General features: G+C 49.8%; 1 protein-coding gene across 3 annotated transcripts in view; it reads left to right on the top strand.

The window, feature by feature from the left end:
* Window positions 1-17,886, top strand: part of SEH1L (SEH1 like nucleoporin) — a 937,063-nt gene that overhangs the window by 483,772 nt on the left and 435,405 nt on the right. For 2 of the 3 annotated variants that reach the window (XM_069620827.1, XM_069620825.1), the window contains exon 6: window positions 5,117-5,257. The exons of the other annotated variant lie outside the window; for it this stretch is intronic. In XM_069620827.1, the coding sequence (XP_069476928.1) occupies window positions 5,117-5,257 (141 nt within the window). The remainder of the gene's footprint in view (window positions 1-5,116; window positions 5,258-17,886) is intronic. 3 annotated transcript variants of the gene reach the window in all.

Here is a 17,886-nt window from a genome sequence, read left to right as displayed (position 1 = left end):
AAGGGCACGGTGGGCCCTCTCTATAGCGAACATAGTCCTCTATTGGTTCATTGATGCTGTCCTCTGGAACACTGATAATGCGAAGGTTATTCGCCTTGAGCGGGATTCAAGGTCCTCCATTCTTCTTCTCGACCTCAAGGACTCGGCTAGAGAGCGAGGAGACCTCCGGACGGAGGGAGCCTAGGTCGTCCTCAGTGGCGCTCACTCTCGTCTCAATCTCAGCTACCCAGCCGTCGGTTCTCTCAATATGGGCTTTAATAGAGGATATAGTACCATTCATGTCATCCAGTTTACTATGGAGCGTGGTGAAGCCCTCCCGAATGTACTCCATCATTTTCTGAGAGTCTATGGGGTCTGAGGTAGTCGAGGTAGAGGGCTCCTGCTCAGGCGGATCGCCCAACGGCTTTGACAGAGTCTTTGTGAACGTGTTGGTCAGGCATTGCTTCTTTCCCGCCCCCTTAGTAATGTTACCAGATGGGGGGCAAGCGCTGAGGTCCTAGGAGGCAGTAGCGGTGCGGGAGCAGGTTGGAAGGGGAGGGTCGCAGGAGGTGAACTGAAGGGCCACCTGAGAAGTTCTGGTCAACCAGGGACCCTCGGGGTGACAATAGAGTGTAGATTTGCAGTAGGTTGCGGAGTCACTGGGTTACAATGGGTCGTTAAGGGACGCCTCCCGGGGAGCCACCCCGGTTAGTGGCGATATGTACGCGCCAAGTGCTTAGCAGGCCGATCCCTCGGTGCAGACCGGCTTGGTGAAGCAGAGTAAGTAATAACAGCCAAAGGTCTATGGTCTGTAGGAAGGGTAGAGGAAACAGTGTTCTCAGGGCCTGATGTAGCTGAGTGAGTCAGGGAGGCCACCCCTTATATCGAAGGGTGGTAGGGCTAGGTGTCCAAGGGCAAAAGGTGTAGTCCGCTGAGAGGAGGAAGGGCGCCCCAGGCCAGGCAGTTGAAGGGCGGAAATAGTTAGGAACCGGGAGTCACCAAACACTTAGCTGGAGCGGATGACCCAGGTTGCACCTGGCGTGGTGTGGGGGACCAACCCAGTGCACTGTCACTGAATGGTGTTAGGTCGTGAGCCCTAGGCCCACAGCAGGCGTATGATGCAGGAAGCGGAAGGAGAAGGCCCGAAAGATGCTTGGTGTCCAGGTATTACAAGGATAATGTTGCAACCCAGGCTGGAGGCTGCGCAGGTTTCAGACCTCGGGACCCCTTATGGGTATACAGTGGCCTCATCCAGTGGTGTTGAGCGCGAGTGGGGCTGTAGCCCGGGGGCCCTGTGCCTCCAAAGTGGCACCCGCTGAGTTGTGTTGGGGCGGGAGCCCGAAGCATCACAGGTTGTCGGGGGTAGAGGAGCGCGGCCCCAATTGCGCAGGAGCTGGCCGGGAGGGACAAGGAAAACGTCGGCAGTGTCTCCAGGAGGGTAACGTCCTAATGGGAGTGACTGGCCCCACTAGAAGAGTGATAGGGGCCCCAGGGACTCACCGCAGTATCCTCGGAGCAGGATTAGCCTCGAGTGCTGCACGGAACACAGGTCGGGGGGAGGGGGAAGTACTCCGTCCGGAGCGGGAGGGGTGCAGGACAACAGCACGCCACCCAGGAGGGGCAGTGGCACGGACTGCTCTATAATCAGCACAGACTTCTGGGTCCCGGGGGGGATATGTGTGTGGAGGTCGGGTCGGCGCCTCTGCCCAAGTTGCACCAGTCTGCGTGGGTGAGGCCCACAGCAGGCCTCAAGTCCCAGCCCTGGTGCTGGCGGTGATATCCCTGGAAGAGAGGGGCGGGACAGGGAAGCGCCAGCCCGCGGTCCAGCTTCACAGGGCTGATTGTCGGCGAGGAGGCTAATTCAGGTCCCGAGAACTAGCTCAACACTCGCACGGGCTCCTTAGCAGTGCATGTCCGTGGTCAGAGTAGGATTCAGCAACGCACCATGAAAGGTTTCACACAGAAAAGCGCCTCCCAGCATGGAGCTCATGATTCAGGCAGCCATCTTCTCCGAGCCCAACAGCGACCCCCGCCCCTTGTTGCACGTATTTGACTTCCATTGGGTCTTACAAGAATTCCCCTGAGCACGTGGTTTCGGCAGTTAACCCAGTGGTTAAGGCTCACCTTAAGGGTTTGTCAAATTTTTCCTCCAGTGTGCAGGCCGCATACGATCTGGGACTTTAATGTGGCTCTGGCGGCTTTGCAACGCTACCCATTCATGCCAATGGCATCTGTGGACATCCTCCTGGTGATGCTAAAAATGTTTTTTTTGGCGGCTCTCACCTCTGCGTGCAGGGTTAGAGAGCTGCAGGCGTTGTCCTCGTCCTAGAAATTCACCTTGTTTCACAATGACAAGGTCATCTTGCGCACTCGCCCTAATTTCTTGCCCAAGGTGGACTCCCCATTGCATTTGAATCAAGAGATCTGGCTGCAGGTATTCTTCCCGAACCCTCAGTCGGAAGCAGAAAGGGGCACTGCATTCCTTGGACCTTAGGAGGGTCCTAAAGTTTCATATATACCGGACAAAATCCTTCAGGAGGTCCGAGCATTATTTGTGACTTTTGGGGGCTCCTCCCCCACCTTTCAAGCATCCATTGCCTGTTGAATGGTCCAGGCCATTTTTGGGGGTGTACACGGGTCATGGGCAAACCTATTCCTGAGGGTATTGTGAGAAACCAGAAGGTGTCTCATCCGCTAGTCCCCCGGGTTCTCTCTCAGGTGACCAGGACACAGCCATCACCCTTAGATCCAGACCATTGCTCGATGATCACCTGGGTGAGTGGCCTTGTTGAAGTGGGACACCAGATTGAGAGATACGGTAACCCTCCCCCTGTAACACCTTTACCCCATACTGCCAGGTAGGATACGTGGGAACTTTACCCCCTCCCCTGCCTCTCCCCCCCTTTTCCCTTCCCAAACACTTCCACACGGACAGCCCACTCTGGGAGAAAACGGACTCACACCTGAGTAGTGTACCTGACATGTCCTTATACTATGGTCAGGTGAAGTCAGCTAACTACTGACAAATACTCGCATCTGATTTCCATTAAACTTCCCCATTCGGATAAAAGGCGGAGCAGGAGAGCACACTCTGAGCGAGGTAAAGCACATGAAGGAACAGCAGTTGCAAGTCGACAGCTGAACAAGGGAAGAAAGACAGGAATCCAAGAAGGGTTTGCAAGGAGGGAAATAGCCTTGACCTTTGAGGCAGAAAGCGTAAGGCCAGGAAACCAGACTGAAGAATCCGGCAGTGTGTGTGTCAGATACCAAAGGCCCCCTGTGTAACCGACCAAGGTGGGGAGGAGCAGCAGCTGCCGGGGTATCGTCCTTGGCTCCACGAACAAAGAAGCACCAGAGAGATCAACACAGCCAGTGAGTTGGGTAGACAGATGCAAGACCGTCTGTGTTGAAGTCAAGGTTGCAAGCAGCAACATTGTAGAACGAGCGCTGGAACGAAGATTGTTAAACGTGCTTGATGAAACGCGAGTAAAGCTAAACTGCTGATGAATGTTTGAACTTGAGAAGGAATGATACGATAAGGTTAACAGAGTGGTCCGGCACTGTGTGTGTGCACTCAATCGAAGGTCTCTGTAAGTTATCCCGCCAAAAGTTTGATAAGAACATAGTGTTATGAATCGAAGTGGTCCTGCGACGGTTTAAGCAAAACCCATTGCACATTCAAAAGTCTTCGATTTTGATATCGAGAGGATCCAAGCTCGAACGAGGAAGATCCATGGTCTGAACCCGAACAAGGGAGAACAAGTGTAAACATTGTGGTAAAAAGGGGTCCAATCTGGAGGGAGGCCCGTGATAAACACTGGAAGCGAGAACTTGTGCATGTGAAGATCCTGATAGAAATTGAATTTTGATATTTGTTTTTTACGACAGACCCTCTGCAGTAAGAGACTGTTAATGGCACCTGATATCTATGCTTTGAACTGTATCCTCGTGGCAGAACAGCCAGTGTGTGTGAAGCTCGACCGTGCCGCCTTGCCCTGTGCTGAAAACGTGGGGAAGTGAAGCCAGCTGCTCAACTGGCCTGACCTATTATTTCTTGAACAATTTTCTTTGTTGCATACATTATTGTCCCACACCCTTTTTGTATTAATAAGTAAGGATTGGCAATAGTTTTATTAGTATAGGCCCTTTTATTTTGACAGGGACTTGATTGGGACTGTTATTATTTGATGGTCGTAGCTTGCACTCCCATTCTTAGATTTAGGTTAGATAGGCGTTCAACGCACCTATTGAAGTTCAATTAAGACCCTTGAACTGAGATCATTTGTGTCTGTCTTCACTATTTGATACCATGCCTTCCTTACAGGATTGATTCCCATGCGATCAGGGCTAAGGCCTCAGGCGTTGCATTTCTGAGACATGCTTTGTGGGATGTCATCAGCAAGGTAGCTGCTTGGGCCACTCGGTCGGCATTCTGTAGGCACTATTCCCTGGGCACCAGCTCCAGGCGTGTCGCAGAGTCTGGGCAGGCGGTTCTGAAGAACTTTTTCGATTCATCCTGAATATGAGGCAGGTTGTCACATCTCCACCTTATGTTCTTGTTCATTGGAATCACCCACAAGGATGGAGGAAAGGGGACAGGAGTTATAAGTAATTAGTTACTCACTCACAGTAGTGACTAGAGTACTCGTAGTCCTTAGTCCCCTTTCCTCCGTACGTCCCACCCACCTTCCCCCGCTAGTATGCCAAGGGATAAAAGGTATTAAGTGTAGCCAGGTATCTAAGCATCCGATGTTTTCAAAGGGGACTGAGGTGATGTGCCGGAGGACGGGGCCTCAGCGAGGTGTTCCCATGCCTGAGGCTGCTCCCTTGCACACTATACTAAATTTAAAGGGGAAGCTCAATTGTTTGCTGCCAAAGGTTCCATTACTGTCCCCATGTAGGGGGACGCCCACAAGGATGGTGGAAAGGGGCCTTAGGACTAAGAGTACTCCAGTCACTATGGTGAGTGAATAACTTTAATTGTTCCCCTCAAGACGTTGGCTTATTGCGGGACAATTTGCTTTCACAATCATTCTTTCAAAATGAAATGTGCAGATAATTTGTTTTAGCTTGCAATGAATCAGCCTGTTTTAAACTTTTATATCTTTACTCCATCTGTACCTTTTTTGTTTCATAGGAAATATGGAAAAGCAGAAACATTTATGACCGTCACCGATCCCGTGCATGATATTGCTTTTGCTCCAAATTTAGGAAGATCTTTTCATATCCTCGCTGTAGCAACAAAAGATGTCCGCATTTTCACACTAAAGCCACAAAGGTAGACTTTAAACCAACTATTTTATTAAGAATATATTGTTTTTGTATATTTAATGTAACCTATAGATGTTTTTCAAAATACCTTTATGGTTTGACCCATTTCTCTGTATAATAACAGGATTGCCTTTCAATAGCCCCAACACAACATGCTTTTTGATTAGTAAAATACACGTTTTTGATATATCTTGTAGTGTCTAACTTTATTAATTGGTTGTATACTAAAATAAGCCAGATCACAGGGAAAACATATTTGTTTCTGTAGCTTGTGAATCTGCTTAGTCGCATGCTTTGCATAGTCCAATAGTGTGGCTGTCTCAGAGTATAGGGGCATCAACAGGTGCTTGCCTGTAACACTAATCCTATCCTACGTGTACAGGTGCCCATAATCCCTCACGCGCCGACTCCTCGGATTGTGATTTTGCCACCATCAGTTGGCAGCAAGATTCGTAACGGAGAGAAAAACAGATGCCATCGCACAAGGATCGCAATCGAGTTGAATGAAGTACCCCTTTGAGCCGAGACGACCGTGTCGTGACAGGTGTGCAGTAGGGAGAGTTGGGGGCTGGTGGGAGGGGGAGAAAAACGATCTGTACTTTCAGACATCGCTTCACTTTAATGTGCATTACGGCTCTGCCAACTTGTGGGATTCTTTTACTTTCCCCCAAGGGGGGGTGCCTTTTCTTGTGAGGTGAGCCTGCAACGCAACACCTGTGCTAGGGGTAGACCAAGCAGGATCTCACTGGCAGAGACTGCCCCTTGAGGACAAGGACTCCTGTTCCAATGAGGAAATCCCAGAGCTCAAGACCTTCTCCTTAAGACCTTGTAAAGGAAGACTGGAAGAAAAAGCTCAAGCTTAATGTCAACCAAGCTCCCCTTCAAGATCTATAAAAGGCAGTGGGACGAAATCACTGGAGTCAAAAGGAGTGAACAAGAGAAATAGAAGATACTTGTGCAGATGCTCAGAGAAGTCTTAAAAACAAGAGGCGGGGTCCTGTTGGAGAGAGCAGGACCACTACGTTCAAACTGGCTAGTGTTGCCCAGCTGATGAAGTCCTGGACGTGCTGTGTCCAACACGAAGAGGCGAACCGAGGAGGATCCCAAAGCGATGCTTTGGAAAAGACACACAACGCGGCAGACAGTAGTGGAGGTTGGTTGCATGCAGAGAAGCCGAGAGAACCAAAGCAGGTTACTGACGCGCTGCGTTGGGAAAGTAGTGGCATGACTGCTACTGAGACGCGGTGGACCCGTTGGACCCTCAACAATCCTGAGACCAGCAAAGCAGACCGAAGGAGTAGTCGAGCAACATGCTTGTCGGTTACCGGAGCGAAAAGCCATCCCGGTACGAGAATAAGGAATCTCCTGTCCTCGCAGGACCCTGGTGACTTGACCCCGGCAGAACAGCAGTTGGGGGCGGGGCCGGTGTGATGGGAGCTGAAAGATAAACATTACTGGGGACATGCATACTCGTCTCAGTATACCAGAAGTGGCAAAGATACCGAAAGAGAATACCGAATCTTACTGGGACACCCCTACTTGTCCCATTACATCAGAAATGTTAAATACAGACAGCGAATAATAAACAGTACTGGGACTAGCATATTTGTTGTAGTCGATGACGAGCTTTGAAACTACTTGGAGGAAGTGACAATCCTTATCAAACCTTCCTACTACTCAGTCAAGACGAAATAAAGGCCGTACAAAGAAAAAGTGATAAAGGTGACTTCGCGGTCTGTTCCAGTCTGGGAGGAGGAGTAAGAGAGTGTTGGAACGTTGCTGCTTGCATTCTAGAAGAGGAAAAGACAAAAGATAAAAAAGACCCATAGTAAGAGCAGAAAGAGAGAGATTGAAACAACTAGAGGAGAAGGATAATTGTATAAATAGAATATAAAGAAATGGAGCCTAATAAAGAATCACCTTAAACTGGGAGAGTCCAGTAGAGGAACTATACTGATTAATGAGACTGGTAGCGAGAAGAGATCTACATGTACCTTTTTGAACTGAACTTGGAGAAGACCCAGACTACAGGAGAAGGGAGAAGGGGGGGGTCCTTCGCCTGTATTTTAGTTATAGTGGAAGGGTAGTTTTGGAATCTGGTTTGGGACTATTGACAAGCACATTCGTTTGTTGGTTAGGTAGGTTCCCTACCCATAGTCTACTGAAAGATAGGAGTTTGCGCCTTTTTGTTAAGTAAAAACCTTTATAAATGGAAAGTCTGAGTCCGTCTGACCCGGTACACAACCTAGAGAATGTCTTTAACCCCTTAATTCCCAACATACAGGCTAGACTTGGTTCCCTGATGTTCATATGGAACACACACACTTGCACACACACACTTGCACACACACACTTGCACACACACACTTGCGCACACACACACTTGCACACACACACTTACACACACACACTTACACACACACACAAACACACACACAAACACACACACACACACTTTTGCTCCACTTTAGGAACGTCTTCAAATCTGAGCTATACCGTGCCGGAATGGATGCAGAAACCCAAGAAAAGAATGGTCAATCCACTCAAACCATTGCAGGACTACTTCGATTCACCAGTACTCTTTTTTTACATGCTCAGTGGTACCAAAAAAAAGACCTTCCAGATAGCACCCACGTGGCGCCGGACTACTCTGTTTCTGGTACCGTTGTTGCTTTCTTAAAGTTCAGTCGTACACAAGTTCTTTGTGCATAAAATCTTGCCACTTGCAACCTTGAGCATCACACAACCCGGCTAGTTATCGGCTTCTCCCGGCTCGCTGGCTGTGCTGAGCTCGTTGTCGCTTTTCTGAGCAAGGTTTTTGGTCAAGTGTCTTCACCTCCCATCCAGCTTTCAAGGCTCAAAAATAAAGGCTTCCCTCACCCAGGCTTGGGCCTTCTCTCACACTGCACAGTTCACCTTGCATGCTTCCCTTAGTCGGGTTTGATCCTCCTTTCAAAGTTCACAATTTGCACACAAAAAAGGTTTTGCCACTTCTAATCCCAGAATCCACTGGGCTAATTTCGCTCCCACTTCACAGCTCCCCGAAATGGTGTGTTCTGGCCTTGGGAACTGCAGGAGCCAAAAGGGGATGTTAATTGGAGGTCCGGGTCTCTCTGCCTGCCCCTCGGATGCCTAGGTTAGTCTGCCTGGCCCAGGGGAGGAGTTTTGCTGTGAGTATCGACAGGCAAACCCAGCTGCTCCTTCACACTGTAGTCTCCTCAAGTAGCAGGGGCAGTGTTTGGGCGTTTTTCTCCTCCTCCATGTCTCCCAGGGTCTCTGCATCTCAATGGGTCCTGCTCCTGCTACCTTCCAGCATCCCTAACTCTGTGTGCTTTACAGCGCTGCCTTTTATACTTCCTCAGTGTTAACTAGAACCAGGTGTGAGTGGTTGGAAGGGAATGCCTGACTCGTCCTGTCCTCGTTAGTGGGACAAAATGCAGATTGCCCATAGGAATCCATGGTAAATTGGTTCCTATGGGCAATCTTTATGGCTGTGGTCCACCTCGTCTTTGTCCCAGTGACTTCAGAAAAGAACAGAGGGGAAGAATTATGGGAAGGATAGTTTTCACTAATAGGTTTAGATAAATCCAGTGAATTATTGTAGGCAAAAGGGGGGTAGTCCTGTTGTTGTACGGCACGGGCTAACTTACGTAAATTCCTTTTCCCAGTTCTCCTATGCCTGCTTTTCGAGTCTGTATCTGTTGGAATTGGGAGGGGTTAGCGGTATGGGTTCTGAAATGGTGTATGGCCACATAGGGAATGTCTGGTAGAGAGGTGTTACGAAAAGGGAGATCCCATGTCTCACCTTGAGACTCCTTCTCCCTCTTTGGTTCCGGTCCCAGCAGTGATAACCCTTCTCTGGTCACCCGAAAAGGGAATACCAAGGTGTTTGATCGAGGAATGCCCTTGGTTTTCTTACAATTCCTACCGGGTATGAACCCTGACTGATCCGCCAGTACCAACCCAACCCGGGCATCATAAGGAGAAGTCTGTTGGCCAGCACCTTTAGCAAAGATCCTATTATCTGCATTTTTATTTTTAAATTTTTATTTTTTAAACACTTTTTGATTTCAATAACAATTAGCATACATTGCACCAAGACATGGTGCTCCAACGACCGTCCCCAAACTTTCCCCTTCCCCAACTTCCCTCCCCTCCCCTTAGAGCCCTGCAATTCCATCGCCTTCCCTCCTTAACATATGGGCGTGTCAGTCTCCACACTTCCCGTGGAGCTATCCTCTTCCGATTCCTCTTGCCCGGACCTCGTCAATGTGGCAACCAAATGTAGCCAGGCTGTAAGTGTGCTCGCTTCCTCTCCCCCTACGACCCCTCTAGCCACTGCTTCCCTCCACACCACTGTCTCAGCATACGCCCATTTCAGGAGATCCCGCCACCAGGCTTCTGCATTTGGTCTACTACTTGCCTTTCAGCCCATTTCTATCCTGCGTTTAGCTAGAATATACGCCAGATCTTTAAGTTTGCGCACATGTTCAAGTTTGTGTGATCTTGGGAACCCCCCACCCCACCCCCCCACCAAGCACGCCCACAGAGAATCCACATCCAGGTTTATCCCTTTGCCAGCTAAGAGGTGTGCTGCCTCTCGCCAGAATTTCGCTATTTCAGGGCATGCCCACAAAAGGTGTACCATCCCTGCGTCAACCTCTCTGCATTTCGGGCATGTCTGTGTCTTAGCGTTCTTGAACTTGGCAATCTTCCTCTGGGTCATATAGGCCCTATGGGTGACATATAATTGGATCTGCTGCAACCTCACATTTCTTGACACTTTCTTATGCTATTTTTGCATTCTGCCCCATAGCCCTTCCTCTATTGTTTCCCCACCCTCTTCCTCCCAGTCTCATCTCAACTAAACTACCTCCTTCCCGACTTTGGCCATCATTAGTTTATAGGTTCGGGAGACCTCATGGCCACCGTCAGACACAGCCTGAAACGTTTCTATGGCAGCATCCGGTTGTTGGATCAACTCTGCCTCCGACCATTTCCTCTTGACAGTTGCTACCAGCCTAGCATATGTGATATTGTCTGCCATGCAATCCCGTATCCTCCCTCAGTGTATCAAATTCTTCTCTCCTTCTTGCCACATATCTCCAATGGTTGTTACCCCTACTGGTTCCCAGTGTTCTCCAATAGTCCTCCTCAGTTGCTCATCCACTCCCTTCAGCGCCACCAATGGTACCTGTGGGGAGCACGGGAGTGGGCTTCCCATCACCAGGCAGGCCCTACGCCAAATCTTCCTACCCAAGTCTAGTAATGTGGACCCTCTCCCTTCGGAGGTTCTGCTAGCCACATCCATTCAAGAAATAAGGTTTCTGATGTTTGTTAATCTGCTTAGAATCACATGCTGTGCATAGGTCCGACATCCAGTGGTCACTGCGGAGTATTGCATTTTGTTTTTCGTAGTCGAAAAGGGGACGTCGACCAGGCGTGTCTGAAACACTATCCCTATAGTGACGTGCGTTGTACCCACAATCCCTCACGCGTCGAGGTCCCTCAGATTGTTTTTTTCCGCCCAGCTTCTGGTCGCCTTCACGCGGAGCTCCTCAAGAGACATTGCAACCCTCGACCTTTGGTCGTTTCTTCTACGAAGATTAATACAGCACTCCCTCGACGCAGTGTAGCTGTTCTCCGCCGAGCAAAATCGTCGACGGAGGGTCGAGCGGAGGAAATCTTCGGCGCTGCCGAACACGTGGCCTGGCCTCGCTGGCCACATACAGTAGGGAGAGTGGGGTCGTGGGACATCTCTGGGTCTTTCTGAGAATGCCTTTCCCTTTCCCCTTCCTTTCCCTGGGGGTGTTTATCGCGATTTATTGCCTCTGCTATGGAGAGGACACCATTTAGGTTTTGCCCACTTTGTAAAGGCAAATTCACTTGGAAGGACAAGCACTCACGGTGTAACCGCTGCTTGCCCCTCGATCACAAAGAGGAAGGGTGCGCGGCTTGTCGGCTTCTGAAGCCTAAAACTCTAAAAGACCGTAGGGTTAAAAGGTGGGCGGCCTACGCGATGTCGAAGGCCGAAGGTTCACCCGCCGCTGCTACCACCGACACTGATGAGGAACGCGATGACACGACCTCCGCCACGGAAGTCGAAACCCCCTCTAAGGAGCGCTTACGCGCTTCGTCGTCTGTCCCCGGCCCCGACGGGCTCGGCTCACGCCCTGCTTATGGGGATGAACACCCCGGCGACACTGACGCACACAAAGATTCACATAAAGATAAGCACACAACCCATGGCTCTTCTTCGTCTAAGTCGAAGAGAGCTTCGGCGCCCAAGGAGACGCAGGTTCCACCGGCGGCCTCCTCGGACCGTTCGGGTTCGAAGCCCCTCTCGCAACCGCAGCCGCGACCTGCGACTGGGCTTTCGGCAAACAAGGGCGCCACCACCAAACCATCGGCCGGTGCGCATCAACAGAAGGCGCAGACCGCCGTACAGCGCTCGATACCCATAGCGTCGAAAACTCAAGCTTCCGCCGACAAGAATGTCGCCGATAGCTTAGCCAGGATCGTTGTAGCCGACGCCCAAAAGCGTACGCCGAAGATTTCGTCGAGCGTTACGCATAGATCAAAGGATACGCCGAAAACACCCGAAGGAAAGCAGGGACTACCCCCTTCAGTCAGGGAGTCTCCCGACACACCTGAGGGTTTTGAGGAGGGCGACGGGACACTTTCCTCGACGCTTTGGGAGAGGTCGAGCCATTTCGAGGTAGACAACTCGAGTTTTCCCCCGCTAGACCGCTCTGGGGTACCCCATGAAACTATGGAGAGACTCCACCTCTGTATGGAGAGGATGGAAAAGTTTATGAGTACCCAAGCCCCTCTAACTCTCAGAAGAACTAGAGAAGGGCCTCAAGACGACCCCAGAGCCAAAAAACCGAGGCTGGTCGATCCCCTGCTGGACACAGCCTCAGACTTCCAAGATGTATATGACCTCACTGGGGAGGAACAATACTTCGAGGAAGAAGATGATTTCATGGACAACGAAGGACAGAACCAGGAGGAATGTCTAGAAGACAGAACAGACATTATAGAAGAAGGCTTCGGGATTAGCCCAGGAGAAGGACCTTCGCACCCCTGGCAATCACCATCAGTGTGTTCCGACACTGATGCCCTAAATCTAACTCCTCCGGATAATTCTCCAGTTAGGAACACGTCTCCAATTGACGATCAGCCTACTTTCAATGCACTGTTGCGCAGAGCAGCAGCGCATTTCGAACTGGACACGGGAGAACTCTCTCCAGAATTATACTTTGTAGAAAGAGTCATTAAAGAAAAACCCCCGGTCAGCCAGACCATTCCACTCCTCGCCTCAGTTAAAAGGAGGATCACCCCGTCGCTGTCCACTCCCGCATTGATCAGAGGGGTCAATCCACGGATTGAGAAACTTTTCGCTCCTTCACCCTCAGACCCGCTCTACATTAGGGGACATTCCATACCGGACTCCCTAGTTGTATCTAATACTAGAAAGAGGGCAGGGGTACCACTTTCCACCAGTGAGGCACCCCCTGACAAGGAGGGCAACAGGCTATATGCCCTTGCAAAAAGAGTTACTTCCTCGGCTGCCTTCTCAGCAAGAATTGCCAACAACAATTCCTTGCTTGCGAGCTACGCAGACGCGCAGTGGGCCAAACTGCGCAAAGACGCAGAGGAAGCACCGGAGCCTTTACGTACACGCCTACTGTCGACTATTGGCGAAGGAACACAAGTGAACCAGAGCATTGTAAAAAACTCTCTGGACGCGGCAGAAACAGCAGGACGTTCCCTGGTACAAGGAATACTCCTAAAGCGCCATGTATGGCTGCGCAACTCAGGCTTTAAACCGGAGACACAGGCGTCTTTAATAAATAAACCTGTCGAGGACGCCAACCTCTTCGGAAAAGCGGTAGATGAAGCCCTAGAGATGGCCAAAAAAGAGTTCGACACTATCAAGACTCTTGACCAGATCTCTAAGCCCACTACCAGACGCGGCTATGGCAACAAGCGCTTTTTTCGTGGCCAACGGCAACAACAACAAGGTCACCATCAGCAATACCCTGCCACCAATTACCAAGCCAATAGTGGGCAGTACAGCCAAAGAGGCCAACGCCGGGGCAAAGGGAGAGGTCGGGGATCCACCCCCAGAGGCTCCCAAGCCCCCAACAACTCCAAGTGACGCGAAGATTCGCGTCCCCTCCCATGCAACACCGGTCGGGGGCCGGATAACATCCTTTCTTCCTGCATGGGAGGAGATAACGTCAGACCGTTGGGTACTTTCCACCGTAGCCCACGGATACTGTATCGAATTCAACAGTTCCCCATCCTACAGACCCCCGAGGGGACGGCGGTTGACACCGGAACATCTTGCCATCCTTCTTCAAGAAGTACAACTACTGCTGGAAAAAGGAGCCATAGAGGTCGTGCCTCTATCTCAGGTAACGGAAGGTATTTATTCAGTGTACTTCCTTGTACCCAAAAAGGATCTAACCATGCGCCCTGTATTAGATCTGCGCCCAGCGAACAAGTTTATCAAACCCCAAAAGTTTCGTATGGTGACCTTACAGGAGGTGATCCCGCTGCTTTCACAGGGAGATTACATGACAACATTGGACATGAAAGATGCATACTTTCATATTTCAATGTTGCCAGCGCACAGAAAATACCTAAGGTTCATGATAGAGGGCAAACACTACCAGTTCAAGGTGCTACCCTTCGGTATAGCTTCAGCACCAAGGGTATTCACAAAGGTACTGGCAGTGGCTGCGGCCCACCTGCGCAGGTTGTCCATCCCAGTTTACCCTTACCTCGACGACTGGCTCATAACAGGGGACTCCTACGAAACATGTTTCTCCAATACCCAAAAGACGGTAGACCTTTTGTTCCAACTGGGCTTCTCCATCAACGAAAAGAAGGACAGTCTAGACCCCAGTCAAATCAAACAATTTCTAGGGGCTCTAATTCAAACAAGGGACGGCCTCGTCTTCCCCTCCAAAGAGAGGGTCCAAAACATGCTGTTTCAGATCCCCCAATATTTGACCGGCCGAGAGGTGACGGTACGCAAAGCAATGCGCTTGCTAGGAATGATGGCGTCGTGTATTTATTTGGTACCTCACGCGCGCCTGCGCATGCGCCCAATGCAAGAGTGGCTCAACAGCCAGTGGTGTCAGGCCAGCGGACAATGGGACGATCTAGTGGTGGTCTCGCAGGCCTTGGTTCTCTCGCTACAGTGGTGGACAAAGGGGAACATGGAAAAAGGAAAACCCTTTGCCACACCCGCGGCGGAAGCCACTCTAACCACAGACGCATCCCTCACAGGATGGGGTGCTCACCTATCCCATCAGACTGCTCACGGAGTGTGGACTCCGAACGTAGCATCCAAACACATCAATCTACTGGAGCTACTAGCGGTATTCAAGGCGCTAAAAGCCTTCCAAGAACACCTACAAGGCAAGACAGTAATGGTCCTTACGGACAGCACTACAGCCATGTACTACATCAACAAGCAGGGGGGCACCCACTCTCCAGGCTTGTCCAAACTGGCCCAGAATATATGGAAGTGGGCTCTCAAACAGGACATGTTCCTACTATCACTACATGTACCCGGGGAACTCAATCTGCTGGCAGACAGACTCAGCAGAGATTTCCCCCTGCCCGAAGAGTACGAATGGCGTCTGCACGAAGACATCGTCTTCGACGTCTTCACACAATGGGGATTCCCAGAAATAGACCTGTTCGCAACCCTGGAGAACTCTCAATGCCTAAGTTACGCCTCCAGGTACCCCCAGAACCAATCCAAGGGGAACGGTCTATCGATGCAATGGTCAGGGAAATTTGTTTACGCTTTTCCCCCGACTCCCCTTCTCAGCAAGGTGGTGCACAAGATGCACCAGGAACAAGTGACCATGATACTGGTGGCCCCAATTTGGGCCCGACAGCCATGGTTCGCTCACTTGATGGAGATGTCTCTATCTCCCCCAGTAAAACTCCCCTGCCCGTACAACATGCTATCTCAGAACAAGGGCAGGACTCTGCACCCATGCCCCCAGAACATGAATTTAGCAGCTTGGCTCCTGAGGTCATAGAGTTCGGACATCTACAACTCCCGCAAAGATGCATGGACATCCTCAGGGAAGCCAGAAAACCGAACACTCGCCACTGCTATTCTAGCAAGTGGAAGAGATTTGTCATCTGGTGCAGGAGTAAAAGCATCAACCCTATTGACTGCTCTCCCACACATGTGGTACTATACCTGACCCATCTCTTGGATTCAGGCCTAGTGTTTAACTCCATTAAAGTCCACCTAGCGGCACTTTCTGCATACACCACCTCCCAACTCAAAGTGTCGTGGTGGAGGATCCCAGTTATAAAGGCATTCATGGAGGGAGTAAAAAGAATACACCCCCCGATAGCTGACCCTGCTCCCGGATGGGACCTTAATGTGGTACTTACCAGACTCATGGGCTCTCCATTCGAACCCATGCACAAAGCATCCCTTAAACATCTTACTCTTAAGACTGCTTTTTTAATAGCTATCACCTCCATCAGGAGAGTAAGTGAACTTCAGGCTCTTTCTATTCTAGACCCCTTTGTTACAGTTCACAAAGATAAAGTGGTTCTACGCACTCACCCTAGGTTTGCTCCGAAATTTATTTCTAAATTCCACGTAAACCAGTCTATAGAACTACCAACGTTCTTTCAAAATCCTTCCAATTTGGGAGAAAGGACTCTGCACACACTTGATGTACGCAGGGCGGTCATGTTCTACATGGAAAGAACCAGACCATTGAGGAAGACTAATCAGTTCTTCGTCTCGGTGGCAGCAGGAAGAGAAGGAGATGCGGTTTCAAAATCCACTATTTCTAGATGGATTGTTCAATGCATCACTCTCTGCTATACTCTTGCTAAGAGAGAACTACCCTTTAAGCCAAGAGCACACTCTACTCGAGGCACGGGGGCATCCATAGCATTCATTGCAAATGTTCCCCTTGAGTCCATCTGCAAAGCGGCTACCTGGAGTTCTGTGCACACCTTTACAAAACACTACTGTCTAGATACACACTCTAGATCTGACTCCCAGGTGGGACAGGCAGTATTACGACACCTTTTCTCTACTGTTCCTTCTCATAACCCACCGCCAACTCCGGGTACTGCTCGCTAGTCTATGCACAGCATGTGATTCTAAGCAGATTAACAAACATCAGAAGAGAATGCATTACTTACCGTAAAAGCATTTCTGATGGTTGTATCTGCTTAGATTCACATGCGCCCACCCTTCCTCCCCGCTCGGATGGAAGGAACATAGACTTCCTTTATATATCTCTCTCTCTTTCTGTACTCACTCACGTCTAGAAGGCTCCCTCAGGGCAGAAAAAATACAAACAGAGGGACCTCGACGCGTGAGGGATTGTGGGTACAACGCACGTCACTATAGGGATAGTGTTTCAGACACGCCTGGTCGACGTCCCCTTTTCGACTACGAAAAACAAAATGCAATACTCCGCAGTGACCACTGGATGTCGGACCTATGCACAGCATGTGAATCTAAGCAGATACAACCATCAGAAATGCTTTTACGGTAAGTAATGCATTCTCATACACTCCGTCCTCAGCAATTTAGAATCTGGTGTGGTGTCCTCAGACAACCACCTTGCCACATATTGAAGTTGGCCGGCCAGATAGTACACCTCAAAATTGGGCAGTCTAATCCCTCCCTGTTCGTATGGGTTCTGCAATTTACACAATACGATCCTATTCCTAGAATTGTACAAAATGAACCCCCTGCATTAACTCTGTATGTTGTTGAAGAACCGTTTAGGTATCATGTACGGAACGTTCAAAAAATAGTGTAGTAACCTGGGTAGTACTATCATCTTCAGTAATGCCGCTCTGCCCATCATAGTCAAAGGCAATGGGCCCAGAATATCATGTTTGATTTTTTTTTTCTTTTCTACCGCCTTCTCCGTGTTATGTTTGTGTTCATCCTCAACTTTGATATATATCCACTCCCAGGTACCTAAAAGTATCAGTTGCTCAACCTATCTGTAGCACTGGTTGCTCGTGCCGTGGTGTTCCCACATACCTACCTAGGGGGAATATGAAGGACTTTTTAGGATTGTTATACCTGAGAGTATTGCGTATCGGTCCATCACCACTAGAATGTATTGCAAATTTTCCTCCGGGTATTTCAAATATAGCAGCATGTTATCTGCGTATAGTGATATCAGATGCTGTCCCCCTTTCGTGCTGATTCCCACCTCACCATATTGTTTCCTCAGATATATCACCAAAGGTTACAGGGCCATGATAAAGAGCATCGGGGACCAGGGGCATTCTGGTTGAGAAGCAATCTAGGGAAGGCAGTTGTAACAGATTAAGCAAGAGTCAATAGGCCTGTGCCAGAGTCGGTGGTACAGGGCAAAGAGCCCAGGAGCAAAATGTTCTTGTAGCTGCAGTCAAGTCTTTGTTAAACGATTCGAAAAGGTGGTTGCAGAAGGTGAAAGACAATGTTAAATGATAGGGGCGGCCAACCTAGCGGGTAGGTAAAGGATTTAAAACACCTTTAGCGCTACCAAACGAAAAGGGAGGCCTGGCGGAACAAAGTACCTTAAAATGTAGAAGAGGCTCCTGTGGTGGCGGTTGTTCCTGGCA

Source organism: Ambystoma mexicanum, chromosome 5q (genome assembly GCF_040938575.1).
Source record: "Ambystoma mexicanum isolate Mex_15411 chromosome 5q, UKY_AmexF1_1, whole genome shotgun sequence".
Taxonomy (NCBI): Eukaryota; Metazoa; Chordata; class Amphibia; order Caudata; family Ambystomatidae; genus Ambystoma; species Ambystoma mexicanum.
This window is presented reverse-complemented; position numbering and strand designations above follow the sequence as displayed.